This window comes from Tripterygium wilfordii, chromosome 15, assembly GCF_013401445.1.
Source record: "Tripterygium wilfordii isolate XIE 37 chromosome 15, ASM1340144v1, whole genome shotgun sequence".
In the NCBI taxonomy this organism is placed as follows: domain Eukaryota; kingdom Viridiplantae; phylum Streptophyta; class Magnoliopsida; order Celastrales; family Celastraceae; genus Tripterygium; species Tripterygium wilfordii.
In genome coordinates, this window is record NC_052246.1 from 12398073 (window position 1) to 12423233 (window position 25161).

At 36.1% G+C, this 25161-nt stretch overlaps 3 protein-coding genes across 3 annotated transcripts; 1 reads left to right on the plus strand and 2 right to left on the minus strand.

Annotated features, from left to right (window-relative positions):
* The first annotated feature begins 250 nt into the window (after positions 1-250).
* On the plus strand, positions 251-2027 carry LOC119979952 (probable xyloglucan galactosyltransferase GT17). The gene has a single exon (XM_038822572.1). It carries the CDS (start codon positions 336-338, stop codon positions 1746-1748), a length of 1413 nt encoding a protein of 470 aa, XP_038678500.1. The 5' UTR covers positions 251-335; the 3' UTR covers positions 1749-2027.
* An 846-nt stretch (positions 2028-2873) lies between these two features.
* Positions 2874-11289, minus strand: LOC120016904 (heat shock 70 kDa protein 17-like). The gene is made up of 15 exons (XM_038869877.1): positions 11146-11289; positions 9948-10745; positions 9113-9345; positions 8716-8875; positions 7230-7475; positions 6969-7105; positions 6511-6847; positions 6191-6352; positions 5704-5778; positions 5407-5507; positions 5220-5289; positions 4509-4565; positions 4319-4380; positions 3469-3541; positions 2874-3366 (listed from the first exon to the last, which is right to left on the minus strand). The coding sequence occupies exons 2-15, from the start codon at positions 10704-10706 to the stop codon at positions 3148-3150; spliced, it is 2691 nt and encodes an 896-aa protein (XP_038725805.1). The 5' UTR covers positions 10707-10745; positions 11146-11289; the 3' UTR covers positions 2874-3147.
* An 863-nt stretch (positions 11290-12152) lies between these two features.
* Positions 12153-16987, minus strand: LOC120016447 (OVARIAN TUMOR DOMAIN-containing deubiquitinating enzyme 11-like). Its single transcript, XM_038869228.1, is given in 12 exon segments — positions 12153-12416; positions 12503-12559; positions 14079-14163; positions 14631-14679; positions 14783-14856; positions 14943-15017; positions 15208-15262; positions 15812-15885; positions 16030-16051; positions 16053-16229; positions 16632-16750; positions 16869-16987. Coding segments are annotated over 10 exon segments (678 nt in total). The 5' UTR covers positions 16196-16229; positions 16632-16750; positions 16869-16987; the 3' UTR covers positions 12153-12372.
* Positions 16988-25161: the final 8174 nt, after the last annotated feature.

Sequence of the window (25161 nt, forward strand, 5' to 3'; positions counted from 1 at the left end):
AAAAATAATTTAGATCCATCATTCTAAATGATAGACATTTATGATTTTTAATTTTTTAATACAATGGTTGGTACTTGGCACAATATTTTTCAACACTAAACCTCCGCCGAACCCATTCTACATCGTCCCATTGTCTTGACCTTTTTTCTTCTTCTTCTTCACAACACACTTCCCTCGCTATAAATCATTCATCGTACTCGTAAACACATCAATCGCTGTGAACTTTTGAGAACAAAAGCATCCTGCATCCCCCACCACATCCTCTGAAAATAAAAGAAACTTTTCTCCGTTGGTGTTTCTTCTTATTCTCTGTTCCTTCATTGTTCTCTGTCTCCATGAATTTCAGAAAACAACTGATCAGTACAGCGTTTTTTTCAATTCCATGGACACTGAACTTGAAGAAAAACCCAAAAATCAAAGAGACCCACTTCAAGAGCTACACCCCATTATTCCTTTTAGCCTCACTTTCTGTCTTGTCAATTTTTCTCTTCTGTTGTTTCTCACCCAAAAACAATGATGTTCATCGTCAAACACCAAAACCAACTATATTATTAGTCCCCACGTGCAGGTCACGTGTGTCTCTATATGTTTACGACTTGCCGGAGGAGTTCAACGTCGGACTTCTCAAAGACTGCCGCCACTTGAATGTCTACACCGATATGTGTCCCCACGTCGCAAATTCCGGCCTCGGACAGCCTCTTCAAGACATGGATGACGGCTCCACCACCGGAAGTTGGTTCGCCACTAACCAGTTCATGGCCGAGATGTTATTCCACGCACGTGCGCTAAACCACCCGTGTCGCACGCGTGATCCTGCACGAGCCAATTTGTTCTACGTTCCATTCTACGGTGGACTCCACATGTCGAGCAAGGTGCGCGAGCCCAATCACGCGTTACGAGACGACTTAGCCGTTCGATTAGTTGACTATCTTCAATCACAAACGTGGTGGCACAGGAATCACGGAAGGGATCATTTTATTACTCTAGGACGTACCGCGTGGGATTTCAGGAGAGGGGAAGGTGGGCCTGACTTTGGAGCGAATTCTCTTATAAACCTGCCAACTGTCCAAAACATGTCGGTGCTAACCGTCGAAAGGCAGCCGTGGCAAGGCCACAACCAATACGGCATCCCCTACCCCTCCTACTTCCACCCAATGACTTCACTCGCCGTTCTGACGTGGCAAGAAAAGGTGGGCCACTCGCATCGGCCCCACTTGTTTTCCTTCATCGGGGGCCCACGTAAGGGTGTGGAGAAAGCAGCGGCTATAAGAGACGAATTAATCAATCAGTGCAGCCAGTCGAGGAAATGCAAGCTATTGAAATGTGATAACGAAGGAAGAAACGACTGTCACGATCCGAAACGAGTGCTTGACATAATGGTGGAGTCGGAGTTCTGTCTACAGGCGCCGGGGGACTCGTTCACCAGGAGGTCGACGTTCGACGCGGTGCTGGCGGGGTGTGTGCCGGTGTTTTTTTCGCCGCACACGGCGTACACGCAGTACAAGTGGTATTTTCCGGAGGAGTATGGGGAGTATTCGGTGTTTATAGATGTAGAGAAGGGGAATGTGAGTGTGGAGGTGGAGCTAATGAAGATTGGGAAGGAGAGAGTGGAGGAGATGAGGAAGAGAGTGATTGATTTGATTCCCAGAGTGAGTTATTTGCATTCCAATGCGAGTGATGTTGGATTTGAAGATGCAGTTGATGTTGCACTTGAGGGATTGTCTAACGCAACTGCACTCTTAAGTTAAGCCATAGTTATCTCCATTTATTGTGGAGCGTTGGATATTAAATTGGTTCCACTTGTGTATTTATAATCGATGGTTATTTCGAATGTCACATAAATTCGGGATAACGAGGGTCATATTTTGAAAATCTATAGCATCGAAAAAAGATAAGTCAAAGAAAATGGAAGTAGAGACAACGAAACATATTTGTGACCTATGTGAAAGGCAATCGGTTTAATCATAAAGATTCGCGAAGTTTAGCTTGAATGTCAAACTTGAGCATATATTTTGATATTGTCTATTGTGGATAAACTCGTATAGGTTTTTTTTTAACTTCAGTTTAGAAAGTGTTTTAGTTGTATGAGAGAGAATGAATCTTTGTTTATAAATTATTTAATTGGGTTATATTTATCCGATGTGAGATTTTTAATCTTGAGTCTCTTGACAACAGACTCCATATTCCAGCATTTGCCTTGACCTTCATCCCTCTCACCATTTCAAAGGCTTCATCCACCCTCCCCACACGGCCAAGCAAGTCAATCATGGCCATGCAAGCACAGTTTTCATCTAAAGGATCTATATTGTGCACGTGCATCATGCATTTAAAGAGTTCTAAACCCCGCTCAACAAGGCCCACATGAGCATGCTTGACGTCGAGTAACTGGTTGAACCGAAACTTGGGGAAAATGGGCCGCATCTAGACGTTGGTCCAGTTGCATATCCTCCTTTTATTAGCCTGATTTACAATGGGCCAATGGATCGAGCTAATGGGCTTGGGCTGGCCTGCTGTATTCCTCTTGGCCCCAAAAAGGTAAACACAGTGGTAAAACGAACTAAATCTCTAACGATTTTTTTTTTCCCGTGTAATTCACTTGGCAAATTAATAAAAGCTGGCCTCAATACAATTTTAACAATTCCATTGAAAGTATAATTAACTAAATAATCAAATCCAGATTCTGGAAGCAGCATACAAGAATTCCAACATCTGTGATGTTCTTAACAAGGATAATCAATAGATTCGTTTAGGTCCAGAAAGCTAGAAAATCAATTTGAGGCAAAATCTTTTAATCCACCGGTCCAATTTCAGAAATTAAATGAAGCATTGATCGAACTAGAAAAGTAATATTATATAACCAGCAAGATACATAATGATCATCAAAACTCTCTATAAAGACCAAAAAAGAGCATCCATCGATCCCTGCAAATGGTCCAAGTCACCGATTATGGTGCTACAAGCATTATAATTAATCAAGGTTGATGATATGAATAGTTCTATATGAGCTTTTGATCAGCTGTGAAAGGACTAGCAAGGCCATAATCTATATGATCCTTCAAAAATGCAGCACTATCAAGTATCAACTGCTTCTATCAGTGTCTCCTACTTTTAGCTCACCATGTAGATGATCAAGACTCAGCTTGAAAATCACAATTCATCATGAGACTGGGATTCTGGGTTAACTTCTCCCTCGTCTGAGGCTGAGCTTGCTGGGCCATCCGAATCCCCAGCTGGTTTATTATCTTCAGAGGATTTATCCTCGGATGCAGAGTTGGTCTTGTTCTCATCTCCACTGCTATCGGTTTCTTTCTTAATTGACTTCTCAACTTTAGGCTTTGGCTTGGGAATTTTATTGATACTGGCCGCCTACGCGTGTAACCGTAACATAGAAATTAATGATAAAACATATAATTATCAAATACCTGGCAAATTGAATTCTTTCAGTGATGAAGAAATTAGCAATCGTACCTTGTCTTGCAGACTGAATAACTTCTCGTATACTTCTTCGGATGTGAAAACTGGTGTGCTGAAACCAGAAGCCCTATAATAGGGAGAATAAAATGTTATGACGTTAGAGAGAATTGGCGTATCTTATTTGTTAACGAAGTTAATGAGCACCACAAAGTTTTAGTAGATTCCATCAATTTCCATGCCATTTACCAACAGAATAGCTCATCAGATCATAAGGGTTGGTACCTAATGATCAATCAGTACAAATAACTTCGAATTTACTATTGTGCAAATGATTTATTTGGATGACTATGAGTAATTGACTACCAAATGTATCAGAATAGATGATGACCGCAAAAGTTATTGCTCTCTAACTAGACTGAAAAAATCTGATCAGAATTTTTTTTTATTGACAACTCACTTTTTTTTAATTATTATAATTAGTGGGAGAGAAATCCAATCAGTCTTCGAGGGTAGAATAGAAACCTATATGCAGTTGCACCTTTACAAAAGAATACACACTCATAATTTTATTTCCCAACCCCACATTCATAATTCCAAGGACCCCACACCCAACTGTATAGAAATCTACTAGCAATCCTCAAAATTCACACAAGAAACAAGTTAAACTTTTTTTTAAAAAAAATTTCTTTTTTGATAAGTTTAGGGGTTATATTCTCAATTTTTATGGGAGGGCAAAAAGAAACTTACACCTTGTGCAAGTGAAAAGACTTAGGCTACCAGCCCACCACAAACTCCTTTTTAAGAATAAGTTACTATAGAAACTTCAAAAAACAGTTGTCACCAGCAACATTAGAAGTAACCACAACAATGATAGGCACATTATTCGCAAACATCATCAACTTACTTATTCTGCTCAGCCTCTTTCTCATCCAACCAACTCTTGAACTTCTGGACATCATTCACAACCTAGACAACAATTAAAAAGTTCCACACATGAGGATCATGGAACATCATCTCAAGATTAACCCAGCATTCAGACTGTTTAAGAGACGATTGTGAAATTACAGGGGAGGGATGTATATATATGGACAAACCTGATCAACTTTATCTTTTGGAAGCCAAGGTTTATCATTCTCCCATCCACGTACAATCTAAAGATACACATAAAAGTAGTCGTTAAAATAACAAACTAGTCACATTATCCCAGAAAGTCAGAGCACAATGACGAAAATTTGTCTATCAAGGCCTTCCCAGAATATAAGAATTGAAGGCAAACTAAATTCATAAGTGCATTCATCCATCTAAAGATATGTCCAAATTGTAGCTTCTAAAGCTAAAGCGACTTAAATATGCAATCAAATAAATATGTGAAGTGTCCTCCAGTGCATTTGCAGCATGTCCGGTGGCCATTTAGATTGACTGAAGGGCGAAATCAATTATTTCCAATAATTCTCATTTGAGGTTCCATCAGCTGCAAGTGAACTGAATGGAACATGACACCGGTTGCATGTGAAAACCGGCAAACAACAATAAGAATAAAAGAAATGAAGCCCTTAAACAGAGCAAGAAAAAGAAAAACAATAAAACAAATAGAAAAGATGTTAAATTTGTTATGTCTCTTTTGCTTTAACTTTCTTTTTGCATATCATTTATTTGAACTATATTTCAATTATCTTTGAAAACTTGTCTAGTAATGCTCAGCACAAACTTCCTTCCTGGGCAAGCATAAACAAGCATGCTATTCAAACCTTAAAAGATTATTTATGATTTTCATTAATTGCTTCAAGAATAGCTATATGAATTACCTGTTGTTGCTCATCAAGGTATCTTCGAGCAAGTTTCGTTGCAGCTGGTCTCGCAGACAACTCTTTATATCTACACCAACATAACCATTTTTCAACAAAGCATCGTGACAAAAAAATCACAATCGCTACAAAAAGGAAATGCTCATTCCAAAAGGCTCAGTCCCAAGATACAACAGAAAAAACATGCCTGAAAAATATTGGATCCCCTACAGCTTTTAGCGAATCTAGGCGTTCCTGAAACTCCGCGGCAGTAGCATCTTCACCATCAGTATACAGCCAATCTTGCGCCTGATACAATATATGAAGATGACCTCAAAATCATTAAATGGTCTGTGTCTAGGTCAAAGGAAACAGCTTTGATTCAGCTTTCATTTCTGAAACTACTAGTTTTTCATATTTTCAAGTTTTGGAGTACCTTCTCCAGAAATCAAATTATAGGCAAATGTTGAGTTTCCATAACTTCATTTTTAGAGAAACTGCTAACCTCATCAAGCTTTTCAATGAATGATTTGTGTTCATCACTGCCAGCGACTTTTTGGAACTCCTCAGATGTTTCGAGCTGTAATTTTCCGTCACCAAGCAAATTGAGATGGTAAGCCACTTATTGATAGTGAAATATATTAAGTATCTAATTAAATGTCAGAACTTAAAACAGTTATGAAACCAAACGAAATCAAAAGGTTAACAACGGGGTCTTGTAAAACAAAACAAAAGAGTGTGAGCACTAATGCATGGAATGACCAATTAAAGAACATAGAAAAAAAGAAAGAGCATAGAGCACATGATCCAAATGGAAACTTAATCTACAAAACACAGCTTAGAAGTTATGAAACAAAAGGGTAAGGAGCCAAAAAGACTATGGATCAATATCAAGATTCGAGGCCCTTTGACAACCACAATTCAAATGTGCTAGATAATGGATGTCATAAGTAAACAGTGAACAATATGTCGGACTTGTTGAAGATTCAGACCTGTTCTTTTGTAGCATATATGTATGCTTCAAGGCTATTTTTCAACTCAGCAGTTCTTCTCCGCTCTGCATCCTTTTTGTTCAGCAATTCTAGTTTGCCTTTAGCTTCAGCAAGGACTTCTTTTGAAATAGGCATTCCAGGTCCCACTGTCTTCTCGACGACCTGAAAGTGCAGATCAAGAGCTAGTCAACAATAACAAATCAAAATGTGCAAGATACAGAGGAAGGATTTCAGAAAACTTTCTAGCAAAAGACAAATCCCGTAGTTCTGGAAAAGCAATGGAATGGAATCATAAAGTGCTCAATTCAACTTTTTCCCACCTTCAATGGAACCCTGAATGTCCGCTTTTTCAATTTTTTCTCTGTACCAAGATCAGATGTGCTTGGTTCTTCAGTGGAGTCGGGTGCATTTGTATCGTTGGCATCAAGGTGCACATTGTCAGTATTTTCTTCTGAAGAGTTCTTCACACCAGCTTCTACAGATATGTTACGAGAGAGATTAGCTTCATTCTCCAGAGTCAGATTTTTTTTAGGAACTTCCACCCATTCTGATATTTCAATAGAAGCATCTGCTCGATCTAGAGATAGAATTCCACTTCTACTGAGTGAGAAATGCAGGTTGGCCTTAATAGGGGAAGACAAATTCCTAGATGAATACCTAAATGGAGATGAGAAAAAAGCATCAGACACAGAAGCGTTTATACGTGTTTCCAACACTGATTAAAAGCACCAAACCATGTAAGATATCCTCCTAGAATTCAATGAATTGTCATGCTTACTTCTCACTAGCATCTGTGAGCCCTGACACAGAATATTGAGCAACTATAGGAGACGTAACACCAGGTGGCAAAAGATCTTCACTCTCATATGCAAGAGAAACTTCAAAATCTTTGTTATGAATAAAGGATCTGAACATCTGTCAGATGAATTAACCAAGACATAACTAAAAGTCAAACAAGATACATGGATTTAATCATCAATTAGTTTTGTTATTTCACTATCAGTAACCCAAAAAAACTTCGTATGACCTGGTTACTTACCTTTATGGGAAGCTTCTTCATCCGTGGCACAAGTAACTGCCTAGTACTATCATCTTTCAAAAGATCCGGTCCATCTAATTCAACCACAAACCCATACGGTGAACCATCAACCATTCCTAACTTACGGTTCAATTTGATTCCATCACTTAAATTTGCAGCATGTAGTGCAGCGCCAAGAACTATAGCTTCATCAGCATCCAGATGTTTGTCCAGCTCATTCCTTCCAAGAAATTCCAGGAGCTTAGCCTGTTACAGCAAAGGAAAATTTTTTGCTTTGGTTATATATATGATTTTTCACGATCAACAGAAAAGTCCCACCTAAAAAATTACCAACGACGTGTTAGTTTTCATGACCATGTTTGACATACAAATAAAACCCCAAACACAAAACATCCAAATCTCAGCCAGAGGCAAACTTTATACACCACAAAGCACCTTATCGAGCACATATCCCGTTAGATTGAGCTACTAGAACCTTCACTCTACTTAAAGCCCAACAACATCAATGACTATTCATTCTCATCAGCCCTGTCCAAAATGTTTCTCAAAGTCTCCTTTTATATTTAGTTTTCCCCCAAGGAAATACTAAGCAAATCAAAATATGAAGCAGCAGCAGTAAAATTATACCGGTATGCACCTTAGCTACATACATGCAAGCATGAGGATATCGGAAATATAATACCCAATAACTTGTGCGAAAAATACATGATACTGGAGCATGAGGCATAGAATGGAGCAAGGCATGCAGTACTTCGCTGAGTGTAGTATATTTGCAAAAACTCCTATTCTTTAAAAGTGACTATGAAAAAGAATCTTGGGGTACAAGTAAGACTGGAGGTGCTAGGTCCGCCGAAGCACTCGGCAGATACACTAATGTAACTGCATTGAAATGACACGCGGGGCTGGGCTGAATGTATTACATTGAGCAAACTATTTCATTCTTTATGACTTGCTAATTATTCAATTACATTGACAATGAAATGCAATGCCGAATGCATCAAATTATTAGAATATCTCATCCTTAAAGACTGAATAGTATCATTATGAAAACATATGGGGCCCAATGAGTACTGAAGCTCCCAAGACATTCTGATCTCAAAAAATCTATTTGGAATAATGGTCCACTTACGAAGAATGCAAATTAACAAAATTGTTTTACTGTTTATATCTTTGAATACAAAATTTTGAAGCAATCCATGAATAGAGCTTTACGACATTATTTGGATAGAATTTCTGCTACCAAAAGAAAGATCTATAAGAACTTAAGAAGCAAGAGATTGAACAATGTGACTAAAAAATGAGGGAATGCTACAAATCAAATGAGCAATCAATATACTTCAACCACAATGCCGGTATAAATTAATCAAGATTCAAGAATAATTTGAAAAAGAAAATCCATTTTATAATGAGTTTTAACTCCCATCATCACTTAAATCTTCTACTCTGAAAGGATCACATATTTGCAACGAAAACACCTAGGGCAAACCTGCAACTTTGGCACTCTTGTAGCACCTCCAATTAGCTCCACTGCGTATATCTCGTCCACAGTCAAATTTGAATGCTTAAGTACTTCTTTCATAGGCGTAAGTGCTCTACCCCACAGATCATTGCAAAGTTCTTCAAACTTCTCACGGGTAATGGAGCTCCTGGAGAATTTTAGGACATAAGCTAACAAATTCTAGGACCAGAAAGAGTGATTCAGACAGTATGATCAATGGAGTGCTAATTGGAGAACATAATCCTAATAGGGAATATAGACACGCCATAACATATCTAAAATGCTTCAGAGAATTTCTCAATGTCTTCAAATAACATTTCGCCTCTAAGTGTTCCTTAGTCAAAATGAAACTTGCAAGAAATAAAGTGAGTTTAACTCAGCATACCTGAAGTCCCGATCATCGTAAAAGGATTCGACTGAAATCGGTGCCATTGTGTTAGCACTTAAGATTTCCTTTGTACGTTTAACTTGTTTCTTTAGTTTAGCCATTGCCTTGGGAGAATTCCTCACATCCACCCCATTTCCAACTTGTTTATTAAACTCATCCGCAAAGTATTCCACCAACCTTAATTCCATGTTCTGTCCACCAAGATCTGGATCCCATCTAACATCCTTAACCTGCAAGTATATCAAACATTGTTCACAGATATGCACTTGTGTTGAAAAGTAATGACGCGAAAAATTAATTTGAAGAGATTCAGACAAGCATATATTCTCTGGGTACCAGAAATTGCAATTCAAGCAGACTTTTTTCCCAAAATCATGTTTCTGCACTGAATAAGCTATATAACATATCCTTAATAACTAAGGTAAAGGTCTAAAGCCCCATGTAGATTTCAAACATTAGATGCCTCAGATAGTGGAATAACTAAAACCAAAACAATATTTCCTGCATTTGTGTTACATGGCAAATGGGTACCAAATATTTCTTTGTGTAACTATCTTCCTTCTAATGCGTATTTTCAAGTTGGTCAGAACCAATGAGTCAAATTGCACTGGTGAACTTTTCTCCACATATAGCAACACATCCATGCTGCAGAAGACACTTTTTATAGCTGCCATATTCATATGGGCCATTTGCGCTATCCCTTCCAACTATAAAGTTAGAAGCTAATCCTAGAAAATTCATGAGATAGAATCCTTGATATATCATGCATGGATTAAATTAATCCTTATAGGCCTAATTAATGCAACAAAAATTAATGTAATCAAAAGTTTACCTGAAACTGGTTCACTGATACAGTCTTCCCATACTCCTTGGCATTATAAGCCGAGAAATAAACCAACGCCGCATAAGTACTGCTAGCACCCATATCATAGAAAATAACATGTCTCGATTCATTTGAAAAATCCTTATCAATCCCGTACTGTAAGGCAGCACCGGAATGCTCATTGATCAATGAAAGAGCATTAATTCCTGCCAGCTGTGCTGCGAGCAACAATCCTCTCCGCTCTGCCTGCCCAAAGTAAGGCGGCACAGAAATCACTGCATCCTTAACCGGCACCTTGGCATGAATCTCAGCTAGATTCATCCCATAACTCAAAATCATGGCCAATAACTCCTCAACTGAATAGATAGTGTTATCATCAGTTTTGATACCAACAGCGCCCCTATAATCTTCCACAATATCGAATGGCAAATACATTGACTCAATGAAGTTCTTAACGTGTTTCAATGGTTTTCCAACCATCTCCCGGAGATGAGAGTAGACTTTGTTTGGGTACCGGGCAACTATCCCGGCTGCTTCCTCTCCGAGTAGACGAGTCCCAGATTGGAACGCGACTAAAGCAGGGGATTTCCTCTTCGACATCTCATTGATGGCGATGGAGATCGGACTCTGTCCGGGTTTCAGATTAACGACGGCTACCTTGAGCCATTCTGAGCCTAGATCTATGCTTGAAACCGCTGATTGGGAAGGGATTGTCAATAACGAAAGCACTGAGAGGAATAGCCCTAGATTGAATAAAATTCCCCTCATCGTAAATCGCGGCTGTAGCTCTAGGACCTCAAGGTTTCTCTGAAGAAAACGAAAAATAGAAGCGTTAATAACAAATTTACCTGTGCTGTTTGGTAATCTAGAAAACGAAGGAAAATTTTGTAAGGAAATGCTGATCGTCAGCTGCCAAAACCAAAAACTCAAAAGTGAAGCTATATATCTCCAGCAAGCTAAAACTTCATTCACATATACTAGTTCGAAATTACATCCCGTAAACGTAACAGAAACATCATATAAAGCGATTCGATCTTCGCACTGGTTTCAGTTTCTCTGTTTTCTCGTTAAACAAACAGAAAAATTCAAATCTAGCAAGAAAAACGAGTAAACGTCACTATGAATTTTTATTAACATACAATAAATTAAAAGAAACGGAAAAAAATTAAAAAAAAAACTGATGGAGTATTTCAGAGTGAGAAGAGACCAGTAGTACAAATTATCGCATTCTCTGGAAGAAATGGCAACAATTCGATTTGTTTCTATCCTTTCCTTCTCCTGTTTGGCTGACGAGAAAGGTGGGAGAAAAAGAAGAAACTGTTCCTCCTTCCGTCACCGCGATTGTTTCTTCTCCTTGAAAAATCAATCGGAAAATTAAGGGTATTTATTTATACAGTTGTTGAGTCAGCAAAGTCCAGTTGGAAAAAAGTTAGAACATAGAACCAATAAGTTAGTTACACGTGTCAAAATTTACACGTGGTGACATTTGAGACGCCTTGTGGTGTTGTGCTTACGATTGTCGTGGAAACTTGTGGAAGTTTTTTTATTTTATGGGGCCAGCTTTTACCGTCGGGGCCAGCATATTAGCCCAGATTTTACTCCCCCCGTCTATATTACGTTTTTACTTTCCTTCTCCTTTTTCCCCCTATTGCATCTCAATTCAAGGGCGACCCCTCCCTCCTTCATTCACCGGCAACGGCTCACCACCGATGATTCTCTCTTCGATATACCAATAAATCCCGCTTCGAGTCACCAACGAGCACAAGGGCACAAAGGTATTACTTTTAATGAGAATCAAAATTAGGATACGTGTCCATACTTTGAACCCCAAAAGGGGTTCACCAAGTAAAGTGATTTATTTTTTGTAATTTCTTTGTCCACCAATTATAAGAATTGAGTGGTGTTACATCATTGTTGTGTAGAGAAAACTTGGATTGTGCTGTGTTGATGAGGGTTTTTGTTCGTCCATCATCAACGCCTTCGTGCCTCAACCCTTGACCTCGATCGTGTGGAGGAGAGAAACTACCACTACATGAGGCGTTGATGACGGGTGAAAAAAACTCTAATCAACATGTTGTTTGTAATTGACCATAAAAGTACATAATCTGAGACTGTGAAGGCCGGTCTCCACCATTAGACATGTATGATGTATGTAACCCTGCCTTAATAAAGGCCGGAGAGGATGATAAGTGATACACAGAAGCTAAATGCACCTGAAATGATAATTCAGATTCTTCTCTTCAATTAAATATAAGAAATTAGGTTGCTGGTCATCAGTCTCTCAAGTAGAATGTCTGAAAACAATAAGAAGATGCATCTGTGTGTTTTGCTATCGAACAATTCTTTACATTGCTGGACATTGTATGCATATAAAGAAGAAAAACAAACAGTGTCATGTATATTACTTGATCTGACTTTCACATGCCCTGTATCTCTAGAAAAGCCAATGCTTTCTCCTTGATTTTCTGGTAGGAACATCTGCAAGTTGCAGAAAGCAGTATTTATATGGCACGAAAGAACGATAAACTTCAGAACGAATTTAAGAGACGAATTGTGTCCATTACCCCCGCTTGCATATAGTGAATTATAGTGCACTTCACTCCAAAAGCTCAGCCAAAGCTCTGGAAACAATGAAATGGCTGTCAATGTCGACCAAATATATATAAACCAGCAGAAACAAACATACTTAAGTACAATATTTACTACTAAACTGCTCTGATACTTGATTCTGCAATGAAAATTTAAAGAACCAACCAAATCCATGATAGATTGCATACAATATATCATACAGAAGATTTACTTTGATTCAGAGATATATCATCCTACCGATTAATTCAGACTCTCACAATGAACCTGTGATGCCAAGAAACTTCAACTTTCAGCTGTAATGTGTTGTCAGCAGACTCAGCACTACTTAGTATATATTTGGAATGTTGCGAGACCAAAACAACAAACTATTTTTCTCGGAGGACAGAGTATGTTTTCCAAGATTTGCATTGGCAGAATATATTTGGGAAACAAATTAATCCTTTTGCATTTTGAGATTGTTAGGCTATAGGATTCTGGCTTATACTGTAACAGTTGCCACTCGTAAATTTCTTGATGAGTCCGAGTCCCAACAGGAGTTGATTTGTCTTTTGCAGTTTTCTAAAGGGGTTTCCTCATTTTAGTTTATTTTTACATTTTTCTAAAGCAGTTTCTTCTTTTTTGAACCAACAAATATACAAAGAGGTACTATGTATAGAGTTTTTCAATGGCCAAAAGGACTTTGAAAGTCCTAATTATACATGACTAGTTACAAGGACTCTCTCTGATAACAGGGTAACGGCCAATGCTGAAAGGGTGCTTTTCATGCATGCAAAACTATCAATGCCATTATCCACTCTTTCCACTCATTCCCTTTTTCTATCTTGCCTCGTCTTCAACACAACTGGATGGGATCGTTCAGTGGCTTAGGAGCAGGGAAAAACAGAAAGCAAATAGAGGCGCTAGACTCTGGAGCAAGAAATGACTTTAGAGTCTGAAAGACTTATCCTGCTTCGTCTTCTCAAGGTCAAACTCTTCTTATCAACTCTCACTCAATTTTTTGTAGTTTTTCAGTTGCCAATATATCAAGAAGTTGTTGGGTGATTGTTAGTGTATAGTTTTTCCGTCACTGTAAAAAGAAGTAGGAGGCCACCCTCTTCTTAAATTGGCATACACCACTACATAAATGCATGCCTAAAGGCTAAAGCCACTGACATCTAAATTTAGTAATCAGTATCTTGTCACTTTTTAAGAAAAGCTACATCAAAGTAAGTTTTCCCATGGATAGATGAGAACCAAGATCAGGGGAACTGCCTAGTGACGCTGACATTTAAATATTGTTTCTTGGCATATTTTAAGAAATAAATCCCATAAAGTATGCCTCAGCTGTGGGTACATGAGAACCTAAAGTTATATGTCAACAAATAAGGAAATTGCTACGCAACTGTAATAGTACTATATCATCCATCACTTTCTCAACTTACTTTCATTTGCATAATACTGAAAATAAATAGGGGATTTTAATTTTAAGTAACATTCAGATCTATTTTAGAGGAATTTTAAGTTCAACCATTTATTTATGATTTATACAAAACAGTACAGCAGAATATTTACCTCTAGTAGGATTCTGGCCTTTTGGCACAATCTCAATATAACAAGTGTCCCGAAAGGAGGTCACCAAACAAATTTTGGCTCCAAACTGAAGAAAATTCCATGACAGGCCAAAAGAATCAGCTATATGATTAACACATCCATTCAAAAAAAATTGACACACACAGATCAGGATTCAAGCAAGATTTGTAACTTCATAGAAGAAAGTGCGAAAAGAATTCGCTAATTAATCTCTGAAACGAATATCTAAAACACTTAACACACTATGAGTAGGTTTTATGCGGAGCAGATTCTATGTTTAGCAATAAGCTCATGAAGCACCTAATGTGCAGCACTCCCATGAAGAGAAAGGAAACAGCTAGTTCAGCTTGTCCTAAGTAATAAGTTTCTCTGGTTTAGATTATCACATCTTAGTTATTAGCAAAACAAATGGCACCATATCCGTGTCATGCGCAACAAGTGGAAATAGAATTGGTGTCATCCGCCAATGAGATTTGCACAGGAGAACTTTAGGATATGTCACATTAAAGAGATACAAACAATATTTCAACTCACCCGGTCTGCGGCTGCTTGTAGAGTAATATGATCTCCCCACTCTCCTGATCTAGCAGCATAAAAGTTCCACAAAATTCAGTACGCATTTAGTCAAGTCAAGGTTCGTGGAAACCTGCTGTAATTTTGCAGGAAGAAATTCACAGAAATCTAACCTTTTCATTTGCTTCAGGTAATTTTTGTATGGCATTGGAACATAACCTTCGTACAATTTTCTAAAATTCTTTAGCTGGAGATGAAACACAAAAGAAACCCATTAAACACAGATAACACAACAAAGAAATCAGGAGTTCAGTAGACATGTATCAACCATACCTGCTTCACAACCTCCTTTCTAACGTGTTTGTGGTAATCTGGACTACGAAAAAGCTGATCTGCTAATGCTCGAAACTATCCAGGAGGTGAACCGAAAATATTGGAAGTATGTCAAGAGAGAAAAGCAACAACTTAATCGAGGAGTACACGTAAGTCAAGACTCAAGAGGAAAGCGAAATACAGATGGAGTGAAAATACAGAAGAAAAATCAATCGATATGTAGAAACTAGATGCAGAAACTGTAATAACAAAATTGCAGTCAAACCTGGCAATTCCCATCACCCTCAATTTGCAGCTCTGCCAAACCATATGTCGTCAACCTAGATAAATAAAAACACAATTATGACATGAGTTAAACCTAAACCCTATTCTCAGATGCACCCCCTTTGTGCGGGTTATAAAATATTTGTTCTCCTATAAAAAAAAGGACATGAGTTAAAGACAAAGGCACATGTATAAAATGCTTTGTGATTGCCAGAAGCAAGACAGTAATATAATAGCTTCAGTGGTCATGCCTGTAAGTATGCCATTGAGTAAGTGTTTAAACTCTTAATACCAAATCAAGATTCAAGAGTTGACTTGGAGAATGCCATTTTAGCCACTTTCATTGTGCCTCTACCAGCATAACTGCTCAAAATGAGTCAAAGAGATGCTACTATACAATATAAGATTGAGTATAGCTATGACAACGTGAAAAATCCAGATATATTTTACTTTGAATGTATAGAGAATATTCAATTCGTGGTCCTAACCACAATGAACAAAGTGCCACTGGTAGGAATTCATATTAGAAATCTACCAATTAAAGACTAATAGAAAGCAAGGAAGAACTAAGTACACTCATAATTGGCTCATGATAAAATAACAACCTTTCAGACAGAGGCTCATGGTCTAAGGTTGCATCACTCACATCAGGTATCTCCCCATTAACCCGGGGAGTGTGCTGTCAAAACGCAAAAGAGATAACTTGTGAGTAAATCTCTTCAATACACCAAAGAACCTCAAACTGTAAAATCAATGATACAACAAATGCTTCTCATATTAGATAAGATTAAAAAATCTCACAAGTTATAACCAAACCACATACTGGGATGGAATTTAAATGAGAGTCTTTTTCCAAGTTTTCCCTCAGCTTTTGAATTCGCATCTTCTTGTAAGATGCTTGCTATGATTTCGTCATCCTCTGTATCTGGAAAGCTGCTATTCAAACTAGAGCTTGAGCTTGCATTTGCATCGCTATAACTTGCAGTCATGCTATCGTAGTGCTAGAATATAACAAATAGCAACCTAAAAAAAATGTTGAATAGAAAATGATAATGCATTCGACAATCCATCAAATCAGCATAAACAAAGTCATGAATGATAATCATGAATAATATGGGTTACCCCGTTATATAAGAAAATGCGCCATCACAGAAGTACCAAAAGAATTAATCTAGATCCCTTCTGAAGTAATTTATACTACAATATTGATGAGCTAAAATTTGAAAATATAAGGTACTGCATCGAAATCTCAACGCATTTACATCTTAATATACTTTGCAACTATTTAACTGATTCATTTTTCAAGATTGAAATGGGTAGTTCTCTATTTAAAGAGCTCAAACAAACATAGGACTGCCGATGAACAGCAAGAATAGGTAAGAAAAAAGATTGAAAATCGAAAATCGTGAAGCATATAAAGAATACCTAGAATCAGCCGTCACAAGAAATTCAAAGCACTTCAAGTTCCGTCACTGATCAAACACCGGCAATATCAATATCAAACAGCCATTGGTTTCTCAGCTGAGGTTCAGACGAATCAATATCTGCTTTAATTTAATCGATAAGTCCAATTTACTTCTCTTTATTTTCTCAAAGCCAAACAAAGAGAATCAGATGCAATTAAAAACAATACAATGCAAAGGAAAGGAAAGCTCGGGTTACCCAGATGCGGATGTTCGGCGAGAGAGGTAACAACGAAGAGGATTGGAACTTTCGCGCGGATAAGCCATGTCATTCTCTCTGTCGCTCTTGCCCCGACAAGAAATCAATCTTTGCTCTCCGACACGCTTACACAACATTGCACGTGTGACGTATTGTTTTCCTTTTGATTTTATCCTCAAAATAATATCCACGTCGGTTCTGTCAAATTTTTATTTTTATTAATGAAACTTTAAATTTTATTAATCTCCACAAATTAAATATCTCTCTCTCTTTTTTTTTTCCTTTGTTTCAATAAAATTAAATTTAACATTTCTCTTTGGCGACTCCAATTGTTTAGCTCAAAAAAATTATAAATTTATTAAGGAAGATAATGAATAATTTAGGTCTTCCACTACTCGAGGAATTTATTTGCCCTCTCACCATATCATTTCTTAATCAAAAAATTAGATAGTGTTTCCTTGATAGAAACATTTACTTAATAAATCCCCTTAATTGTTGTCTAGGCATTACTGGATTAGTTATTTTTGTGTGCATGTGATCTTAATTTTAATTTTTTTTGGGTATCTAAAAACTAGAAACAAATTCATTTATGATTTATGATTTTACATATGGAGGAAGGTGTGAGTTGTAGTGGAAAATCTAAGTAGGAAAAAAAATGAAAACTTCTTAATAAAAAACTTGAGGTAGGAAGAAGAAATTAGGCGGGAATTATATGTGGGAAATCTAAGCATGAAATAAAAATGAAAAATTCTTAGTGAGAAACTTGAGTGGGAAAAAAATTAGGTGGGAGTTGGAGGTGGAAATCTAATCGGGAAACAAAAAATGAAAATTTATTAGTGAAAAACTTGAAGTGGGAAGAAATTAGGCAGGAATTATATGTGGGAAATCTAATCATGAAATAAAAATGAAAAATTCTTAGTGAGAAAAAATTAGGAGGGAGTTACGAGTGAAAAATCTAATTGGAAAACAAAAAATGAAATTTATTAATGAAAAACTTCAAGTGGGAAGAAATTAGGCGGGAATTATATGTGGGAAATCTAATCATGAAATAAAAATAAAAAATTCTTAGTGGCAAACTTGAGTGGGAAAAAAATTAGGCGGGAGTTGCAGGGGAAACAAAAAATGAAAATTTATTAATGAAAAACTTGAAGTGGGAAAGAAAATAGGCGGGAGTCGTAGGTGGAAAATCTAATAAAAACAAAAATGAAAAATTCTTAGTGGAAAGAAATTAGGCGGGAATTGTAAATGAAGAATCTAACTTCTTTTCGACTCAAGTTTCTCACTGGTTGGAGAAAATTAGGTGAAAGTTCTATTCGGGAAATAAAAATGAAAATTTCTTAGCGAAAACTTGAATTGGTAAGAAATTAGGCGAGAATTGTACGTGGGAAATCTAAATATGAAATGAAAATAAAAATTCTTTATGGGAAACTTGAGTTGGAAAGAAATTAGGCGGGGCGGAGACATAGATGGAAAATCAAAGCGGGAAACAAAAATAAAAAAATTTTAATGGTAAATTCGAGGTGAGAAGAAATTAGGCAAGAGTTGTAGGTGAAAAATCTAAATAGGAAACAAGAGTAAAAAATTCTTAGCGGAAAAAACAACACGGGAAATTTCGCTTGAAGAGATTGTCCCTGTCAAAACCAAAACATTATAAAATGGTACGCACACATTATGAATACTATTCAAAAAAAAATTTCTCTCCCTAAAATCAATCCATTGGAGTGTCCATGGCAATTGTATCTCCATAGAGATGGAGTCATGGAGAATGCATTATACTCTTTTACACAAATAGCAGAAGACGAAGGAGAAGTTGGTGAAGAAGAGAAGAAGATCAAGGTATTCCAATTGTCGTTTTATCGAATCAATGATTTACCAGATGAATTCATTCCAATTGTATTTCTATGGAATGATTTGATTTTCCAGATGAATTCGTTCCAACTTCTATACTTTTGATATACTAAATTTTCTTCCTTTGTAAGTTATTCTTACACCACCTTCTTCGTCCTTCCTCCTTTGATTCCAAAAATTTATGCCTCCTTCGCTTGAGCTCTTACAATTTTCGATTTCCATTGTTCTTGATATGATTTGTTTCTTTCCGTTTTTGTTCATACAATTTCCGGGCAAAGCTTGGTATGGAAATATGTGTAATTTCTGGGCAAAGCTTCAAGAGTTGGCAATGATGGAAAACAAAAGAGATCCATGTCTACTAATCTCCATCATGTTCGAACCTACATGAGGTCACACCCGGGGAATGAAGTGAACTTGGCGAACGGATCTTTGGATAATGACAAAAACAGAGTTGCTAGTGAAATTTTCGTTTTGGAAACATCGATTGAGGAATATCCTCGGTTTTCGATGGCGAGATCAGCGACTCAGAACTGCCTCCGATGTTGTTGCTCAAGCTGTTAAAGCTGCTGCATAGTGAAGAACGCTAAGAAGATGAGGAAGAAGTTACATGTCTCATTATTTAATTGGCACATCACATGTGGAATATCAATAAAACAAAAACAAAATTACACGCCACAAGTTAACTGCTATGTCATCTATGTTATGATGGAAAAGTGATGGAATGGCTACTTTAGATCCTTTTTTGAAGTCAAGGGGTTGACTTGGTCTAAAAAAAAAAGTATAAGGGCTCAATAACCCCTATCTAAATTGTAAAAAGTGTGTGCCACTGCTAAGTTATGTAAATATAGAAGACATTTGTTTTTTGGTGGTAGGAATTATTATTTCTAGTTTTTGGTTTTGGACTAAATTGCTAAACCATTTTTGAGATTCTTTGGTATGAGTCTACTTCAACTTGTTAACGTAAAAACATGCTAAGCAAGATTTGTAACTTCATAGAAGAAAGTGCGAAAAGAATTCGTTACTTAATCTCTGAAACGAATATAGCTCATGAAGCACCTAATGTGCAGCACTCCCATGAAGAGAAAAGAAACAGCTTAATCAGGAGATGAAACACAAAAGAAACCCATTAAACACAGACAACACAACAAAGAATCAAAGAATAGATTAAAACGATCGGAAATTGGAAATCGTGAAGGGCATATAAAGAGTACCCAGAATCAACCTTTACAAGAAATCCAACGCACTTCAAGTTCTGTCGCTGAACAAACGGTGGCAACGATGGAGACAGAAAAATAATCAATATCAAACAGCCATGGGTTTCTCAGCTGAGGTTCAGAGGAATCAATATCTGCCTTAATTTAATCGATAAATTCAATTTTCTTGACTTTATTTTCTCAGAAGCCAAACAAAGAGAATAAAAGTAAAACTTCGAATAGATGCTATTAAAAAACAATACTACAATGCAAAGGAGAGGAAAGGAAAGCTCAGGTTACCCAGATGTGAATGTTCGGCGAGAGAGGTAACGACGAAGAGGATTACAGCTTTCGCACGTATGACGTATTGTTTTCCTTTTGATGTTATCCTCAAAATAATATCCACGTCGGTTTTGTCAAATTTTTATTTTTATTAATGAAACTTTAAATTTTATTAATCTCCACAAATTAAATCTCTCTATTTTCTTTTTTTCCTGTTTCAATAAAATTAAATTTAACATTTCTCTTTGGAGACCCCAATTGTTTAACTCAAAAATATTATAAATTAAAGTTCAACAGTTCTATAAATTTATCAAGGAAGATAATGAATAATTTAGGGATTGTACTACTTTGATGAATAATTCTTTTTAAATACCACTGAAAATTATGTTTTTAATTGGAATCGAACATTATATACATATATGTCTAACTCAATCGATTGTTAACCGAGCCACCTCTCGTTCGTTGGTACTTGAAGAATAACTTGATTTTGTCCTCTCACCATATCATTTCTTAATCATAAAATTAGAATGTAAGATAGTGTTTCCTTCATAGATTTCGCCCTTTTATTGGTGGCTGGCCTTTATTCTTGAATAATATTATTCTAAAAATATTTACTTTAAAAATTCCCTTAATTGTTGTCTAGGCATTACTGAAATATTAGTTATTTTTGTGTGCACGTGTTCTTAATTTTAATAATTTTTTGGGTATCTAAAAATTATAAACAAATTCATTTATGATTTATGATTTTACATATGGAGTAAGGTGTGAGTTGTAGTGGAAAATCTAAGCAGGAAACAAAAATGAAAAATTGTCAATAGAAAACTTGAGGGGGGAAGAAATTAGGGGCGGGAATTATATGTTGGAAATCTAAGAATGAAATAAAAATGAAAAATTCTTGATGAGAAATTTGAGTGGGAAAGAAATCATTAGGCGGGAGTTGTAGGTGGAAAATCTAATTGGGAAAAAAAGAGAAAATTTATTAGTAAAAAACTTGAAATGGGAAGAAATTAGGCGGGGATTGTACGTAGAAAATCTAAGCATTAAATAAGAATGAAAAATGTTAGTAAGAAACTTGAATTGGAAAGAAATTAGGCGGGAGTCGTAGATGGAAAATATACTCAAAAAAATGAAAATGAAAATTTCTTAGTGGGAATAAATTAGGTGGGAATTGTAAGTGAAAAATATAATTTCTTTCCAACTCAATTTTCTCATTAGTTGAAGAAAATTAGGTGAACAATCTATTTGGGAAATAAAAATGAAAAATTCTTAGTGAAAATCTAAACATGAATGAAATGAAAATGAAAATTTATTAGTGAGAAACTCGAGTTGGAAAGAAATTAGGCAGTAATACTAGCTGGAAAATCAAAGTGGGAAATAAAAATTCTTAATGGTAAACTTGAGGTGAGAAGAAATTAGGCGGGAGTCTTAGGTGAAAAATCCAAATACAAAACAAAAGTAAAAAATTCTTAGCGGAAAGAAACAACGCGGGAAATTTCACTTGAAGATATTGTTCCCGCCCAAACCAAAACGCTATAAAATGGTACGCACGCATTATGAATACTATTCACAAACAATTTGTCTCCCTAAAATCAAACCATCGGAGTGCCCGTGGCAATTGTATCTCCATAGAGATGGAGTCGTCACAAATTGCAGAAGACGAAGGAGAAGTTGGCGAAGAAGAGAAGAAGATCAAAGTATTCGAATTGTATTTTTATCGAATCAATAATTTACCAGATAAATTCATTCCAACTATATTTTTATGGAATGATTTGATTCACCAGATGAATTCATTGATTCACCAGATGAATTCAATTCAGGTATCGCAAAACTTCTGTACTTGATATACTAAATTGTTTTCTTTTTGTTTTTTTATAAAATGTTAGAAATTATTTTTAAAATATTGGGACACAAGCTTTTAAAATCCTAATTGGAAAATCAAAATGTTATATTTAAGAAGATCAATTACTTTTTTACTATGTAAGGCCCTGTTGTCACACGACTAAGGGGTGGAAAAGAATTCTAATAAGTATGAGATTCAAATCCTGATCATCGAGATAAATTATTCTAAATTGATTTGTTTTGTTTCTGATAGGTGATGCAAGACCACTGCAAATTTGAGCTAAAAAAGCTATCGGGTAAAGAGGAGAAATCGATTGCCTTGGAATCCCCATGTTTTCTTCTGCCAAACGCAGGGTGAACAATGAGGCACATTCTGCCTTGTCCTTGTCAAAGAAAAAGGGAAATGATGGAGTGAGTTACCTTTCCTATCAATTTTTTCTTTCTTTACTCTCGGTAACTCGTTATCTTTTACGTTTTTTCAATGAAATTGATCTTGCTTTACAAAATTTATTGGCATGTAAACTTTACTTTTTTTTTTCCTTTGGAGAATTATAATATAAACTTAATACTTTTTAATTCAATATGTAAATTTTTTTTTTGTATTTTTAGTTAAGAATTAAATTCTAAACAAAGATATCTTTGTAAAACAATTTTTTTTTTTTTACAAAGGTGTAAACTTAGTATTTTAGTGGTGAACAAATAAAATTTATCTCGTTAATCAATGTTTGAGGTAAATACATCCGTGAAGTGTATTAATAAAACGTTACTATCTTTGTCAATAAAGCTTGTCTTCCATATATATATATATATACAAAATCCTCCTAGTATACAAAATAAGGAATGTAATAAAATTATATCTTATAATTTCTCAACATTAACGATTATGAGAAGAATTAAAAATAGGATAAGTATCACAGAAGCTCTTAAACTTATAAAAAAATATCAATTGAGCCCTTGTGCTTTTTTTTTTCCAGACCAAGCCAGCCCCTCTACTCCAAGAAACGGTCCAAAGTAGTCCTTCAACCACTTTTCCGTCATAACATAAATAACATGGCGTTAACTTGTGACAATTAATTAATTTTTATTGATATTCCACATGTTATGTTCCAATTAAATATTGACACGTGTATCTTCTTCCTCATCTTGTTAGGGTTCTTCACTATGCAGCAGCTTTAACAACAGTGGAGGCAGTTCTGAGCCACTACTCTCGCCATCATAATTCAAGGATATTCCTCAATCGATGTTTCCAAACCCGAAATCTCACTAGCAGTTGGCTTTTCATGATTATTAAAATAGTTGTTCTCCAAGTTCACGCCATTCCCAGGTGCGACCTCGACTGCAGGTTCCAACATGATGGAGATAGTAGACATGGATCTCTGTGATTTTTCATCACTACCAATTCTCGAAGCTTTGCCCAGAAATTGTATGGACAAAACACTGAAAGAGATGAATCATATCAAGAACAACAGAAACCGGAAAATTGTAAGAGCTCAAACAAAGGAAGCATAAATTTTTGGAATCAAATGAGGAAAAAGAGAGACATGACTATGTACAATGAGGGTCTTAATTATTTATTTTTTTTAGTTTTTTCCTAATATGCCATGTCAATAAATACACATATTACTATTTTTTAACAAATTAAAAGACATGTCAGCAAATAAAGTCCACATCAGTTCTTTTTAATGACACACTGATAGAAGGGCAAACGTGAACCATCTGTTGAAGTCGAGGGATTGATTTGACCTAAAAAAAGTACAAGGGCTCAATTGACCATTTTTTGTAAGTTTAGGGGATTCTGTGATACGTATCCCATTAACAATTTATTTGTGAATGCATAGGTGAATGGCAAGATTGGCTTTTGTGAATTATTTTTATGTAAGGGAGGAGATATTAAAGGATTATATATAAGAAATTAATCATATGCAAATAACTAATTAGGATGATATAATTCTTTTTTTGATAACCGAGAACGACTACATATAAACTTATCATTTAAACATTCGATATTGATCTAAACTTGGGTTATCAAAACAACGCACACAAAAATTACTTTCCTACCTGACGATAGGTTAAATTGGGTCAAACCTCAACGTGTTACTACAATAATATCACTTCTAGTAAGAATTAAAATCAGAACCTCCCAAGTTCGAACGATCTAGAATCATAGACATTCATCAATTAGGCTCTCACCCAAGTGGTAAGACAATTTTCTTAATATCTATCCATTTGTCTTATCTATTTATACAATACTATAGACCTGAAACTGAGAGAAAGTTATCCTGCATTTATATTCAGTCACGTAGGCAGTCTACGTGCCTGTATATTTGCCACGTTGAAAAAATTGTTCTAAAAAAAAAAAAAAAAAAGAATGGGAATCCTCATGATTAATTGTATTAAACGTTTGACTCTTTCAAGGATAGTTTTCCTTTTTCCTCCGATTTTGGAAATAACCTACGGAGTATATTGTTAACTTTGGGTGCTTAGGGGGGGGGGGGGGGAATATATGACTAAATACTCTTTTTTGGTCCCATGATAGGACTTTTGATGACCCTTCTTTTATTTGAAACGGCAAAATCATCAAGGGTACCAAAAAAAAAACTTTGCGGATCGATCATTCTCAGGTTTTTAAGAACGCTTCCCGTGAGAGCAGTGCGCTTGCCCGTACGGTCAAATATGTTGGGAGCAGTGCGCCTGCCCAAACCTTTGCAAGAATTTGTATCTGATGCTACAACAATGGCCGGCTTTACAGTCCCAATCTCAGCTGTGGAAGGGGTGTACCATTTTTAAGCAATCTTGCTGTTCCGGACAATAAATCAAGTGGACGGGAGGAGCTTAGTATTGATAGTCTTAACTTTTATGTCTTTAACCGGGGTTGAGAAGTTGCTTTAAGGAATGTAATTTGGATATATACTCTACTTTTCGTGGTTGTTTCTTCTCAACCCTATAATTTGAATTTAAATCCCAATAATCTCAGTTGCTTCCTGAGGCGTATGGTCAGAAATTGAAGACCATCGCACACTCCAAATGCTCTTTAATTTCTAACCATCACATGTTCTTTGATCATACACCTCAATAACTGAGATTTCAATTGATGTAACAAATAACACTATTGAAATAAAATAAAGGTCAAA

Coding starts and splice junctions, on each gene's coding strand:
- LOC119979952 (XM_038822572.1), top strand. CDS start 336: ATGAATTTCAGAAAACAACTGATCAGTACAGCGTTTTTTTCAATTCCA.
- LOC120016904 (XM_038869877.1), bottom strand. CDS start 10,706: ATGAGGGGAATTTTATTCAATCTAGGGCTATTCCTCTCAGTGCTTTCG. Junction 7,106..7,229: donor TGAAGAAGCTTCCCATAAAG/GTAAGTAACCAG, acceptor TTCATCTGACAG/ATGTTCAGATCCTTTATTCA. Junction 4,381..4,508: donor CAAAAGATAAAGTTGATCAG/GTTTGTCCATAT, acceptor ATTGTTGTCTAG/GTTGTGAATGATGTCCAGAA.